The 15987-nt window shown below is 41.0% G+C and overlaps 2 protein-coding genes across 5 annotated transcripts in view; one reads left to right on the forward strand and one right to left on the reverse strand.

Annotated features, from left to right (window-relative positions):
* LOC142388548 (myelin protein zero-like protein 2) overlaps nucleotides 1–13778 on the reverse strand; it is a 31319-nt gene extending 17541 nt beyond the window's left edge. For 2 of the 3 annotated variants that reach the window (XR_012770314.1, XM_075473946.1), the window contains exon 1: nucleotides 13461–13778. Coding sequence is in view for 2 of the 3 variants with exons in the window: in XM_075473946.1 (XP_075330061.1) it covers nucleotides 13461–13515 (55 nt within the window). In the remaining variant the exon portion in view is untranslated. The remainder of the gene's footprint in view (nucleotides 1–13460) is intronic. The other variant, XM_075473945.1, reaches the window with a different exon arrangement.
* The window catches only part of LOC142388547 (apolipoprotein A-I-like), a 282451-nt gene that overhangs the window by 142772 nt on the left and 123692 nt on the right, over nucleotides 1–15987 (forward strand). The window contains exon 1 of one of the 2 annotated variants that reach the window (XM_075473943.1): nucleotides 7359–7362. The exons of the other annotated variant lie outside the window; for it this stretch is intronic. The gene's annotated coding sequence lies outside the window, so the exon portion shown is untranslated. Of the gene's footprint in view, nucleotides 1–7358; nucleotides 7363–15987 lie in introns of those variants that run through there. 2 annotated transcript variants of the gene reach the window in all.

Here is a 15987-nt window from a genome sequence, read left to right on the forward strand (position 1 = left end):
AATTTTCTTGGGCTGCATTAAAGCCAGGATAGGTCTGCTAACAGCTTGAAGGAGCAACAACAATGACTTTCCATCCCTTTAACATAGAACAGAAAAAGAGGCATAAATAATCCTGCTCTGAACAGACTAAAAGGGAGTTTTAGTTCCTAACATAGTGTCAGTGATTAAGGTTATGGAAAGCTGCTATATTGAGCTTTTTCAAATGTATCTGGAGAAACTACCTTTGTGGAACTTCAGGAAGTGAGAGTAATTACACAAAAACTGTCAGGATCACTGCTCAATAGACAGTAATCTATCTTTATTGAATTTGCTCTGTGTCTGAGGCATCAGAAGCTTTCTTGTGATGCTTCCGGGTGCTTTATTTGCTACTGTCACGCTTCAAGTTGCTGTAGCCAACTCCATTGTTACGGTATCTTGCCTCTCCATGCTCAGCAAACCAATCGCTGCTCGTTGACATGAAATTGATAACAGTGCAGTGCACCGCAGATACCAGGTTAAAAACTCCAGAATAACACGTACTACAGAGAGTTTTATTTTGCTCTGATTTAGGATAATCGAGTCGTTTCTCTGAACTTGTATGTAACTGAAGAGTTCCAGACTTCAGCTGAACAGGACACTCTGATTGTGTCCCGGTCGCAGCTGAAAATCATCTTGCATGCTCTGCCCCGAAAAGGATTCTTCCTGCCTAAATGACTGGCCTTTCCATCGCAGTTTAGTTAATCACTGCTAGCTAACAGACGAACAAACACTCTTGTCAGACTGAATGATTGTAGCGTTAGCACTGCATAGAGCCAAGCTTGTTTATTGATCTCTTTCTCTTATACGAAATGCTCAGATAACATTCTGCTCCAGATATTTTCTCAGAATAGCTTTAAATATGTTCCCCAAAACAACCCAAAACATGTTCTCATGTGATAAGTTCAGGGGAATTAAGGGCTGCTCATATATATCTTTGTGAATGGGGTGGTATTTAGTAAAAAAGTATGGCAGCATCCATGGTCAGATGATGTTGAATGCCTTGAGGTCTGAACTTTGTCTCGGACAGTAACTGAGTTAATTGGATCCTTAATGGTGACAGGCGGACGCTGTGACGCTTTGCGGTAAGACGTGTTGCATCACTTCCTGTTACCTTGCTTGTGCACTGTGGAATTTCTTGCTCCGCTTGGAGTACTGTTAATCACTTTATTTCGATCTATAACTTACACAATTTTGCATAGTTAAACTCTATAGCTTACCGTTCTGTTCTAACACACTCCTACAGATCTTTATTCTCACTTTTTAAAGATGTGTCTGGTTCTCTAGCGTAGCATGGCTACCGGTTCTCTTCTCCTGCTTTCACTTGCTCCGTGTGTCAGATGTTTAGTTACTCCTCTGCCTCCTTTAGCGATAATGGTACATGTAACAAATGTAGTCTTTTGTAGTTTTGGAGGCGAGGTTATCTGAATTGGAAGCTCGGCTCTCCACTGTTGAAAATCAACCGATAGCGAGCCAGGAACCTTTTGCCAGTGTGGAGCCACCGAGCATAGCTAGCTCAATTAGCCTCCCCCTAGCAGAACCTGAGCAGCCAGGATTACAACGTGGCTGGGTGACTGTCAGGAAGAGGCATAGCTCTAAAGTCAAGCCCGTTGTTCACCATCGACCTGTCCACGCTTCAAACAGATTTTCCCCACTCAGCGACACACCCGCTGAGGAAAAAACCCTGGTAATTGGCAGCTCCATAGTCAGAAACGTGGCATTAAGAGACACCAGCGGCCATAGTCAAATGCATTCCAGGGGCCAGAGCGGGCGACATAGAATCCTATTTAAAACTGCTGGCTAAGGATAAACGTAAATATGGTAAAATAGTTATTCACGTCGGCGTTAATGACACCCGGTTACGCCAATCGGAGGTCACTAAAATTAATGTTGCATCGGTGTGTAATTTTGCCAAAACAATGTCGGACTCCGTAGTTTTCTCTGGACCCCTGCCAAATCTGACCAGTGATGACATGTTTAGCCGCATGTCGTCCTACAATCGCTGGTTGTCTAGATGGTGTCCAGCAAACAACGTGGGCTACATAGATAATTGGCAATCTTTCTGGAGAAAACCAAGTCTGATGAGAAGAGACGGCATCCATCCCACTTTGGGAGGAGCAGCTCTCATTTCTAGAAATATGGAACAATTTATTTGCCACCCTAAAACATGACAACCCAGGGTTCAGACCAGGATGCAGAGTTGTAGTCTAAAGGCCCATTTATGCCCTACGGTAAATACGGAAACAGACGCTTTCACCCGGTTCCGGGGGTCGTTTCATCCGTCAGTTTGTCCGTAGGTCAAGAGCTTAGCAATCCGGTGAGCTCCGGGCGAAACGGAGCAATACCAGAGGAATTCGTGGGGGCAGTAGAGAGTCAGGAGCGTGTTGGCTCCTGACTCTCTACTCATTATATACTCTATATGGCTCATTATAGACCTATATCCAATCTCCCTTTTATGTCTAAAGTTCTTGAAAAAATAGTTGCAGCTCAGCTTTGTGATCACTTACACAGAAATAATCTGTTTGAAGAGTTTCAGTCAGGATTCAGAGTGCATCATAGCACAGAAACTGCACTGCTGAAAGTTACCAATGATCTCCTCTTAGCCTCTGATAGCGGACTTGTGTCTGTGCTCGTCCTGTTGGATCTCAGTGCTGCATTTGATACGGTCGATCACAGTATCTTATTACAGAGACTTGAACATGTTATTCGGATTAAAGGAACTGCATTAGGCTGGTTTAAGTCATATTTATCTGATAGATTTCAGCTTGTTCTTGTAAATGAAGAATCTTCCTCACACACCAGAGTAAGTCATGGAGTTCCCCAGGGTTCTGTGCTTGGACCGATTCTTTTCACTTTATACATGCTTCCATTAGGTAACATTATTAGACAGCATGGCATAAATTTCCATTGCTATGCTGATGATACTCAGCTGTACTTATCTATAAAACCAGATGAAACCAATAGGTTGGTCAGACTACAAGCATGTCTTAAAGACATAAAGACCTGGATGACTCAGAACTGTCTGCTTCTAAATTCAGACAAAACTGAAGTCGTTATCTTTGGACCTGAGCGTTTCAGGGAGAAATTGTCTAGCTATATAGTTACTCTAGATGGTATTTCCTTGGCTTCTAGTTCTACAGTGAGGAACCTTGGAGTTATTTTTGACCAGAACTTATCATTTGACTCGCATATAAAACAGGTTTCTATGACTGCCTTCTTTCATCTTCATAATATTGTTAAAATCAGGAACATCTTGTCTCAGAGTGATGCAGAAAAACTAGTCCATGCATTTGTTACTTCAAGATTGGACTACTGTAATTCTTTATTATTGGGCTGTCCCACAGATTCTCTGAAAAGCCTTCAGTTGATCCAAAATGCTGCAGCCAGAGTTTTGATGAGAACTAACAGGAGAGATCATATTTCTCCAGTTTTAGCTTCTCTTCATTGGCTCCCTGTTAAATTCAGAATAGAATTTAAAATTCTTCTCCTTACATATAAAGCTCTTAATAACCGAGCTCCATCATATCTTAAAGATCTCATTGTAAGATATTTTCCTAACAGAGCACTTCGTTCCCAAACTGCAGGTTTACTTGAGGTTCCCAGAGTTTCTAAAAGTAGAATGGGAGGCAGAGCCTTCAGTTATCAGGCCCCTCTATTGTGGAATAAGCTGCCAGTAAATGTCCGGGAAGCAGACATCCTTTCCACTTTTAAGACCAGGCTTAAAACTTTCCTTTTTTATAAAGCTTATAGTTAGGTCTGTTGAATCTGATAGTGTGTCTGCTAGTGTGTCTTGTTCTGCCTCCACCTCTGGCACCCTCTATACTTTCATTACCCCCTACCGGAACCAGGGTTTGAATCCCATTCCCGCTTATCTTACCTCTTTTATTTCTCCCCCTACCCGAACCAGGGTTTGCATCCCCACCCCGCTGTGACTGGTGTGCAGTTGGTGAGAGTGAGTTGTATGGCTTTGTTTTTGCTGGTATTTTTAGTGAATATAGGACTGTTTAGGTGAATTTGTCTGCTGTATCTGCTAGTGTGTCTTGTCCTGCCTCCACCTCTGGCACCTTCTATATTTTCATTACCCCCTACCCAAACCAGGGTTTGAATCCCATTCCCGCTTATCTTACCTCTTTTATTTCTCCCCCTACCCGAACCAGGGTTTGCATCCCCACCCCGCTGTGACTGGTGTGCAGTTGGTGAGAGGCTGAGGTAGCTTGTGGCTGTAAAAAGATGGTTGTTGCGGTGTGAGGAGCAGATCTATATAGGGAGTATAGGGAATTACTCACTGAGTCTGGTCCTTTATTTTATTATTTATTTTTTCGTTAGCACAAGTTTCTTGTGTTTACCTTGAATAGGGATGGCTCAGGTGATCCTGAAACATCCCATAGTTAAGCTGCTATAGGCCTAGACTGCTGGGGGGCCTCATCTGTCACACCTTTCCTCTCTTTACTCTCTTTATGTATATGTGATATTATTGTGGTCATTAACTCGTGTTTCCCTGTTCCAACAGATATCCTTTGAATGGTGTTACAGTGCCGCCGCCGCTGCGGCCCTCCTCCCCTCCCCCCCCCTCCCCCCCTTTCTGTCTTCTCAAACCCCAGCTGGTCGAGGCGGATGGCCACCCTTCCTGAGTCTGGTTCTGCCAGAGGTTTCTTCCTGTTAAAAGGGAGTCGTTTCTCTCCACAGTCGCCTCAGGCACGCTCAGGCCGGGAGATTGGACCGAAAAACAAAAAGTTTTCAGTGCAATCTGTTGGTTTTCTTAGCTAGGAAATTGTTTTTGAATTGGCTCTATATGAACGAATTGGATTATTTTATGAATTAGATTATTATTAATTAATTGAATTCCAATTCCAATTACAAAATAGCTTGAATTGGACTTACTATCTAAGTGCCTTGAGATGACATTTGTTGTATTTGGCGCTATATAAATAAAAATGAATTGAATTTAATTGAAACTGCAGAAGAAAGCAAACACCTGGTATAACACTCTGAATCAGGAACCTGGTTTCAATACATTATTTCCTACACGGTGTGCTTGTGCCTTTCCCTTCTTCATTATAGCTCAGAAACAAAGGGACCACCGGAGGAAACCTGACTCAGCGGTGCCGGTTTTGGAGGAAACACTTAAGACGGGATAAAAGAGCCCAGGCAAAGAGCTCAGGCGATTACAAAGAGTCTCTTTTCTATTTTGTGAGAGCTTTGTGAGGCCAGGATAGTTTTCTCTGTTTTTAACAAGGCTTGTCTTTCATGAGGGGCAGGTCTGAGAGCTGGGAAAAGCAGGTTCAGGTAACAGTGTGCTCACAGAGGTGGACAACACCAATCTGAGGGGGCAGGTGAGTGTTGAGTGGCGTAATGGAAGGAACCCGTGAGATGAGCATGACTGTGAAATATATATTTTCTGTCAGTCTTGTGTGTAAAGGTGTGCCGAAACAAACACTGTCTTTGGCTTGGCTATCATTTGCACGCTTAATTAAAAGAAATGTATGGTATTTATGGCATTTTGATCCTTTCCCATTTTTTTTAAAGTGTGATTTTTTTTTTTATAGAAAAAAAGCTTTGGAATCCCTCTAGTAGTGAAATAATGTCACCAGTAAAGGCAAAGCAGCTGTGCTGCAGAGCGCTTTTACAAGTAAATTATGTATCGGTAAAGAATTCCACAGAGGTATTCGAATGGTGACAACTTTATGGATGTGATTCCTACAGAGAAAGATGCGTATCTGACATGTAACACAAGTCTTCTGTGTGATCTCACAGGAATTGTCGCAGGGAAAACCGCAATGTATTCGGGAGCGATAGTAAAGAGACAGACGTGGGGTAAAGTTACTGGGAAAGCAGAGCTTAGCGATATCAAGAAGATAAAAAAGAAAACAAATAACGGTTCATGTTTCCTCATTTCCAAACTGAAGGGAAAAAATGACAAAAAAGGCAAATATTACTGGATACACTTCCAGGGAGCAAACCTAAATCTGCCAGTTACAGATTGTGATAAATGTCTTTTACAAACATAGATTTTTATCCTTTGTTAAATCGTGTTGATTCAGTAATGAAATAACTAAATAATAAAACACTATTTCATAGTTCTAATAGAGACATGTGGGAAACCTAAAAACCAATGAGTGACCTTCTGAGGTTTCTCGTGCTGGATGTACGTTTCTGTTTTTGTCTATTGACAGTTTCAGCAGCCTGGTGTTAATACTAGTTGTACCTTACAGGATGTTATGGGTTGTATCTAAAGGTATGGACGAACGACCTATCTGATCGTTTTGATTGGAGGAGTTGTTGGAAACTACACAGAGTTTAAACATCCAGTACACAACATGAATGACAGCTACACTGGCTTTGTGTGGCACAGTTGCTTGAACAGATTTTACTGTGGAGCAGATCTTGACATTATTCTTGAAAATGCATGGCCTGATATACTTTTCACTCAGAAGCCCCATGTTTGTACAAAGGAAAATCTGCATAAATGCAAATCCTTGAATACATATTATCATATGTATAACTTATTATTATATCTTATTTTTACACTGTTTATATGGGAAGGGTTGTAACACACTGTTAATATGGGAGGGGTGTAATTTTATTTTACTGTATGGGGTTGTAATTTTGCTTTATCTTTACTTTATCTTATTTTATCTTATTGTATTATATTTATTTTGCTCTATTGTATTTCCTGACTTAATCTTTTTTTTCTGTAAACGAGTGGACTGCAGAAAAGGAATTTCCCGCAAGGGATTAATAAAGTGATTCTGATTCTGATTCTGATTCTGATCATAGTCTCTGTGTTGTTGGCCTTTTGGGTTACATTGTAATAACAATGGATTTGTCAGTGCGTTCTTTCAGCGTTCTTTCTCAAAAAATGACCAATTCTAAAAGTGTTTGCTCATATCAAGCATTTAGGCTCTAAAAGTTTGGAAAATAGGACCCAGGTTTAAACATACCAGAACTTTCTCTTACTGTAACTGCCAAGCAACAAACAACCAGGTCCCCTTGTTTTGTAAGAGGCTCTCAAGAATGGATACAGTTGAAGATGTGTAAATGGTTTTAGGAATCGCATGTGTAACTATCAGCTATAGTTTTACTCAGACATGTTCATACTTCAGCCATTTTGTGTGGCTCATAAAAGAGCACTTGAAGGTGTTCGTGCCTATTTCTTCAAGTACAGCTGAAGTATAAAATGCATCACTGTCAAAGAGACATACTCGACGTTGAGTGTTTGGAAAAGTAAATCTGAACTCTTTTATCATCTGGAGAAAAAGTTAGAACTGTTGAAAATGTCACGTGTTGCTATTTTTATGCTGAACCTACTTTTCTCGCCCTCCTTCAAGGCCATGTAAGAACTCCACCGGACAAATCTGTCTGAGCACACTCTAAAGGTCAGTCTAAACACATGCCGAGCATCATCGTCTTTTTTCCAACACTTTCTTCCTCTCCTCTTTTCCCCCCCTCCTCCTGCTTCCTCCAAACCAATTGTAATTCATCAAGCGACAATGTCCAGAGCAAACGTGAAGTGGGTGAGTGAGGATAAGAGTTTAATCCATCAAGCCCTTTACACTCCCACCATGCGGCTGACTCAACAACTTCTTCTCGGGATTACAAACTCCTGAGGGAGAGGAGGAGGTCTAATGTGTGAGCTCCGATCCAGCTCAGCTCACCGGCTTCTGTTGAACAAACAATTAAACTCAGAAATTACTGCCTTAGCTTCACACATTTACCGTGGAATTATATAGATGCGTACTTGCTCTGCAACAGTGGTATGAGTCAGAGTGGATCCAGTCCCACTGTGACTTCCACCTCTGCTCCTGCGCAGATGATTAATTGCACAAATGACACTATATACAGTTATGAGAAACAACATTGTGGAGGAGGTACAGACCTCTTCTCTTTGCTTGCTGCCTTAAAGGGACGCGGGCCAATTTTCCAAATGAGGGTCAGTTTACTTGTCACTAAGACACCTACTCTGTGTAAACAGTTTTACTTTCTTATGTGGTTCCGACAGACTTTTTAAAGAGGGAAATAACACATTGTTTCCATGAGCTGAAAAGTTGAATTAATACGCTAATTAACATGCTCACTCAGTGCTGCATGCTTCTGGGATTCCGCTTCTGCAGGTGTTAGGAACCAACTGCTTACAGTGGCTTGGAGCATACTGTAGTTTAGTGTTTATGTGCGAAGTCTAAAATCATTCCGTTGCAAGCCAGCAGGAATCTCCTGTGCAATAGTCATGAGAGAATCCATCTTTCCAGGTTTCAAGTTATGCACCTGAGGCATAGGATTTATGTCATATACCTGCAGCTAAGGGTGGGCTCTTAAGTAAAGGGTGGATGTGGATGTTTTTCTAGCCTAATATGATTTATATCAGTGTCCTAACCCTAACCATGAAGGTTATTCTCATTGAAAAATATGTTTTTGTTCTCTTCTTTCAGCATCGGCAGCAGTTTGATTTACCAACTGGGCTCTTTTTATCTGATTGGTTAAAGTATGAATAGATGAATAGAGGGTTATTATTTCTAGATTTTGTTTTCAGTTGATCTGTAATATCACTTTTTTCCCTTCCTTTCTTCTGGATTCCTTATAGATTCTTTTGCTTCTAGACCATTTTAATTTTCTACTTCTAAGTTGGGCTGAAGGTAGTACTAATGAGTTGCCAGTGTCTTCCTATGCAGTGGCCGAAGTGCGCTCAGTTACAATAATAAGGTTTCTTGACAGGCCAGCTAAGCTAAATGCTACTCAAAAAAGAGCCATGAGAAAAAATACTAAAACAACAGCTCAAACGTGTGATAGCATTTTGAAATATTGCAGAAATTTACACTGCGTCACTTCTGCATCAGATAGTAACACAGACTGTAAATGTAATGCAAAGTAAAAACTATCTGATGGTAACAATATGACAAGATGTGAAACTCTATGGTATAGCCCTTGCCAGAATCATAATTTATTTTATTTTTATTTTAGGGAAAAAAAAATGTGCTCTTCTCGTGGTCCCTTGGCTTTCTCGTGGCTTTTAGCTTAGCTCGGTTCGGTGGATTCGGTTCTGAATCACCAAACTAAGAGCACTCTGACCACTGTCTACTGAAGGTGAAACACTGGCTAATCCAAAATACTCGGCACAACCCCACTTTAAAAACAAAAGAAAAAAAACATCTCTTTAAGCAAGAAAACTGCTTGGTAAAGTTTAGGGGGGGGGGGGGAAATCCTGCTTTGGGTTAAAACAAACTATTTCTCTCTGTTAACCACAGGTTAGAAAACTCTACTAAGTTGCCATGGGTGATAAGTACCTCTCTATATTCATCCATCCATCCCTTTTCTATTCCCACTTAATCCAACTCAGGGTCTCGGGGGGGCAGGGTACATCCTGGACGGGTCACCAGTCCATCACAGCCCTGTCTAAATATATGCCTAAAATAGTTATAAGCATCGTAAAATTTTACAGTTTTTACTGTGAAACTGATCCCATCGACTTGTGCTCTCATGTATTTAAACCGTTGAGTGCCGTGTTCATAATAAGTAGACTAAAAGCTAAATAAGCAGCTTTTCTGTTTTTTGCATTTTCAGTAACAATTAGTGGATACAGTGGAGAACATGCAGACTCCAGTATGCGATCATATTAAACAAAGAAAGGAAATTAATGGCTCCGATAGCTTGGGAAATTATATCATGATTGCACAGCATTCAGTCAGAAAGTTTTCAACAGTTGGCAAGTGATGAAAAATTTGCACTGGCTACCTGCAGATCAGATGACTCAGAGACGTTTTGAGGGAAACGAATCCTTATGTAAGATGCTGTAAAGGCCCAGGAGATTTTGTTTGAACTTGTAGCTCAACTTGTTTACCGATACTTTAAATATTTGGAAGCCAAAAGAGGGGGAGTAAGAGAGTGGTGACAAAAAGAGGAAATCTTCCTCACAAAAATGCAGTTTTCACATTTTACCAAGACGCAGATAAACACACCCAAACCTTAGCTAAACCTGCAAGCATTCTTCCTTTTTCTATGATGAATAAATTCCAGGTCCCTGTTTATTTATATCTGAGCAGAGCACGGCCTTATGCTTGAAACACTTTGCAGATGTGCCTTGAATAAGCCTTCTGTGTTTGGGATTGGTGTGTCCTTGCATATGAACACGTCATTGTCAACTCAACACACCCCCGGGCTGTTCTACCAACTCAACTCAAAGGCCAGGCGCTCCTCTAGGTATGTCAACACAATACGGTGTGTCAAAAACCACAGTCGTGTTTTCTTATGCTGACCTGTCATTGTGGAGAGATTAGTGACGCCTTCGGGAGAGACGACCGTTATTTCCCGGTAAACAGGTACAAGGAGCTGCTCGTGCACTGTAAACTTGACAGAGTTCAGCTGAAGCCTAAACAATCCGGTGTGAGCGCCTGGTAATCTGCAGTCAGCCATTTGTTCACATGTTTGTGTGTCTGTGTGTGTTAAACCTAAAAATCAGGGCAGGCCGGCACATGTCAGCCTGTTAGCTCTTCATGTTTTCGGTTGAAGAGGAAAGTGTCAAGAGGAAGACAAGAAGAATTAAAGTATAGCACCAAAATGAGAAATACAGAGTTACTGTCAACAGAGAGGGATACGAGTGTTTGATAAAGACTTATAGTCTGGTATCCGTATTTGGAGAAGAAGTAAGAGATATCAGACAAATCTGGTTTAAGCTGTAAAAACTGATCAAGAGGTTGTTTGTTGTCGGTTCTGCCAAGTAATCAGACACAAGAACAATTGGAGCACCAAACTATGTTTTTAGGAACAAGACATAAAGCAGCACAGAACAATAAAGAGCTTAAAGAATCTGTTTACTGTTATGTTCTCCTTACAAACTCTAAGCTTGGAAAGGAAGTCTGACCACGATAAGATAAATGATTACAGTTTAAATGTCATTTTACCCCCTGAAAAATTTCATCAGCTCAAAACAGGAGAATACTGTAACGTCCTATCAGGGGAAAACAGCAACAGCTACAATGGTGTATTGTTTATGCATTCTTTAAACCAGCAGTGCAGGACTTTAACATGTAAATCAAAGTCAGTTGCATAAAAGTTCTCGCCAAACAAGTTCACAAAATGCTAGCGGCCCCTCAGCACTGGTAATTCTCTATGTTTTTCACTTTAGTTCTGACATTCCTGCACCTGTGTGCGGCAGGAATGAATATTACATCTGCCATAATTGGCTTTCCAGAGCAGAAGATGGGAAGAGCTGTATCAAGAAAGACAAGTAGGCAGAGTGGCAGAGCCCATGATGGAATAACCATGGAAACGATGTGGAAAGTTGCTAATGCTTAAAATGAAAAAGGGTTCGTGTGAACGCAGTCACTGCCAGAAATGGGAGAATGAAAACGGCTATGCTGCACATTTATTCTATTTTTGCGACTCAATTTGCAGAACAAGTTTCAGTTAACCGTGAGTTACTTCCAGTAGAACTGGGTGCATTGCAGTTTGATCCAAAAAAAACTTCCCTCTCACATGCTGTGTACTTCTAACAGTCTAGGATGGAAACTTAGGGTTGGCGGGGTGGGCGACATACTATGTCTGTAACAATACACCAGGCATTGATGATAATCATGATAATAAAAGAATGAAATATCAACATTATGTTGATAATACACATACAATAATACTGTGATTTCCTCTCAGCAGACAAAGGTAACATTACAGAAAGCAGATTTATTTTTGTGTTGTTTTTAAACTTCCCTAACACCTTATTCGAGATAAATTCAGTTACAGAGAAGAAATGAGAGTAAACTGTCAAAACAAAGATGAATGAGCCAAATAGCAATGTATCTTTTTTAGAAGTTTTCTATCAATATTGTGATAATATTATTATCGTGGATGCATTTGGCCACAATAATAATCATGAAGTGAAAATCAAATAACGTGGCATCCCCAAAACACAAAGGTAGCAGGATGCTCTCATAAGAGGCCTAAAACTAATGTTTGCTGCTCTCAAATAATCAGGCACCGATTGGCATACAGAGAATTCAATCAAAGAAAAATACACAAAAGGGGAGTGCATTTGTCTTTGAGAGCAATCATGGCCATTCACCATTGCCACACTTGCTGTGATAATGTGCAAAACAGCAGGAGGAGCAGTGTGAGAGTATTCTCTCTTAATGTCATATGCATTTCTTTTTTTAAAAAAGGCTTTCTCATTTGCTGCAAGTCTACGCATGAAAACCACATGTCTTTTTTTTTTTTTTAAATGTACGCAAGAACAGCAGCAGGCACATGTTTTCATGTCAGTGAATCTGTATGCTTGATGGTTAAGGGAGATTAAATCCATTTTTTTGTGGATACAAGTTTGCAATTTAGTACAAGTCTTATTAAAATGAGTTGTGTGTGTGTTGTCTGGTTTCATCATTCTGCTGAGCTGCAATCAGTTCCAACATGCTTCTCATGAACATGCTGTTTTATTGATCCATCGTTCTTGTGTCCAAATATTATATTCAGTCATCCTGCTGCTCAGTCCGACTGTATAATGAGTGCTCTGCAGGCACATGCTCACTGTAAACATAAGCAGCTTGCTACTACACTGAACCCCTGCATGGTGCTCTGGCAGTGGATGGAAATGTTCAATCAATATAATCCACTTAACCGGGATGGACAGAGATTACTTCAAGGTTAAACAACCTGGTGTCTGCTGAATGAATTGCCATTGATACACCAATTTATGCGATTAAAACATGTTCCATTAGTCGTGCCATCATCATTCTGACGTGAGTGGCTTTAATAGACGGGTATGATTCCATTACTGTTTACTCCAGTGTTTATTTGACAAGTTGTTATGATCCAACTGACATTTCCTGGCCCCCCGCGAACGGGAAGCAGGTGGACTTATCTGCTTCCAGTTGGCCGCTTCATAGTCTCCATGAACGCAAGCACGGATGCACTTTAAGAGGCAGGAAAGGAGGTTGCATGAAACCACAAAGACAATACAGCCGGCATCTGATGCCGGTAAATACTGTAAAGTCGTTAGTTTGTCATAAATTGCTTCCACTAAGACTGTTTTACGGCGTTTACAGGAATTCTTAAACGACCCACTCGGTGCCACAATGCCAAGTTCTCCACTTCCCGATGACGCACGATAGCACGACGAGATGGAGGTTAGGGGTCCCCGCGGAGCTTTCGCTATATACATGCAATCAGTGTTTTCTCTTTACTTTGAACATTTCTTATTGTAATGGTCTTCCTGTTATGTCTTAAAACATAACAGACTCCTGGGACATGTCTGTACGTAAACTTTTGGAACATCCAGGCGTAAAACTAGTTTATAGTGTAGATATTCAAAGAAAAAAACAACATTAAAACTCGTTTTTTACATTACTTACATTGCTTTTACAGACAAAACCAAAAACCAGACGTAAAAATGAATGTGGAGAAATCACACTGAATGCAATTAAAATCATATTTTCGTTCTCGATCACACCAAACCCGGGGGGTCTCACCTGAAGCTGCGAGTCCAGACAGGACGGTGAGGAAGTAGAGCCCTTTTACGCACATTGATTGGACTTTCAGCAGAATACGTGACCCGACAGTCAACAAACCCAAACAGACTCCTTCGCCGTCTCACAGAGAAGGTAAATCTGTGGATCCCCTTTCGGAAGGATGGAAACAAAAAAGAAAGAAAAGTCACGGCGACTCCTCTCCTCCACCTTTTTTTTCTCCAAAGACGCGTCCAAACTCGCCGCTGCCCTCATACATCTCAATTCAGTACCCTCCCACCACAATTTCGGGCGGAGTAACAAAGTAGTCTACTTGCCTTACCTCCCTCTTATCCCCGTCTGATATGTTAAACCAAAAGCTGGCAAATACTTGACGGTCATCCAACCTGTTCTGCTGGCCCAGAGGCTGTTGCGCAAACCTGACCAATGGCCTGGACTGCTCACCAATTCTAAACGGGATAAAGGGATGTAGGCATAAATGAATACGAGTCAATCTTATGTGGTTTAATTCAACAGTAAGAAATGCTTGCTATGACATGGCACACTTAAAGAGACCACAGAAGTTCTTGTTAAATCCTTTAATGTCATATTTAATTATACTCTGGGCAGGGCTGTGACATGATTATACAATCATTACTGTGAAATGAAAACCGCCTGCCTCCCCCCTTTTTTTAATCTAAATGTGTTCAATCTTTGCTTAAGCCTCAATATACAAAGCCAAATTCGATTAATCAAGTTCGTTTTCTTACACACGTGTGATCAGACATTCACAATAAAAATCGCGTTAAAGTGGATTTAATGTTGGGTTTTTGTTATCCGAGTTTCAATATCTCATCCATCTGTGTCCCTCCCTCTTGTTGACACCCATGTACTATACAGACAGTGATTGCTCAACGACTTTTTTTTTCTTTCCACGGCAAAACTGAGAGAAGTTTATCCTTATGCTGTGAGTGAGCTGTAGAGCTTTGCTGCGTTGAGCCAGATGGGGGCAGAGCTGCACTGTGATGAGCACTAACTCTGCAAGTTTAATCAGAGCGGTGCGAACCACCAGTGCTGACAGGCAACGTGTTTTTATTGAAGCTGGGGGTTTGATTCTCTTCTTAATTAAAAGGCTGTAGAATGGCAAACACATTTACAGTCATGGCAATGTTTTTCCAATTATTTTTGATTAAAAAAATGTTTTATAAGTCTAATTATTATATTGTACATTTATAAAATTCTCATATACAGTATTTATACTACATGTCGGCTTGCAAACATGAGCTCACGAGCTGTGGCATATAATGATGAACTGGGAATACAGATGAATCAGCAAAACGACCCACAACACTACCTTCTGTTGTCCTCTGATAGCAGTAAATGACTCTCAGTTTTAAATAGCCTTCAATAAGCTTGTTTGAGTGGCTCTCCGGTTTGCCATGAAACATGTGGGTTATGTTGAGCACTGTTTTCCTCGTGGGATCAATACAGTGTAAATGTAAAAATGCATCTATCTATAAAGAGCCTCCATGTGGGCTGTTTGACTTCTGGCCTTCTAGAAAACTGCTGCAGGCCACCTGGACCAAACTGCCTAAATGCCATGCTATGGACACAGATTTGATTGATTAGTGCAGGAGACTTTTAGAATCAATCGTTCTAACTCCATAAATTCTAATTACTCACACAAATGTTTAGAACTAAGTAACTCTTGTCTCTTTATCAGTGGCTTCAGTGTGTCGGAATTAAAAGGGCAAGTAGTAGCCAGGTGCGAATGAAATAAAAGTGATCAGCTGATTGTCCACAAGTGTGAGCACCTCTATTAAAAGCAGAAGTGTTGGCAGTTTTCTGGTCTGTGTTCAGGTGTGTGTTAACACGATGCCAAGGAGGAAAGACATGAGCAGTGATCTTAGAGAGAGCAATTGTTGCCGCCCTGGTAGGGGTTATAAGGCCATTTTTAACTGTGAGAAAGATTGTTCACAAGTGTAAATCATTCAAGACAGTTGGCAATCTTCCCAGCGGTGGTCGTCACAGCATGTTTACCCCAAGGTCAAACCGTGCGATGCTTGGAAAAGCTGCAAAAAACCGGAGAGCCACATCTCAGACTCTCAGGCCTCAGTCACCATGTTCAATGTTAAAGTTCACGACAGCACAATTAGATCAACACTAAGACTTGTTTGGGAGGGTTGACAGGGGAAAGCCTCATCTATTAAAAAAAGAAAAGTGAAGAGGTTAGGGAGAGCCAAAAAACAAACCTTATATCAACTCTGCATAGTGGTAGAGGGGTGATGATTTGGGGGTGTTTTGCACCTTGCAGTAACCGAGTCAGCCATGACCTCTTCTGTATTTTACGTGCAAATATGAAGCCATCCTTTCAACAGAATGGCTAAAAAAGAAACTAATCAAGGGGTTGCAATGGTCCAGTCTTTATCCAAACCTCAGCCTGATTGAAAATGCCTCGATCAGACCCTAAGTGAGCTGTGCATCAACGAACGCCTGCGGATCTCAGTGAACAGAAGCACGGTTTTAACTGCTTCTGCATTTTGGCTTAGTC

The sequence above is a fragment of the Odontesthes bonariensis genome, chromosome 9 (genome assembly GCF_027942865.1).
Source record: "Odontesthes bonariensis isolate fOdoBon6 chromosome 9, fOdoBon6.hap1, whole genome shotgun sequence".
Classification (NCBI taxonomy): Eukaryota; Metazoa; Chordata; class Actinopteri; order Atheriniformes; family Atherinopsidae; genus Odontesthes; species Odontesthes bonariensis.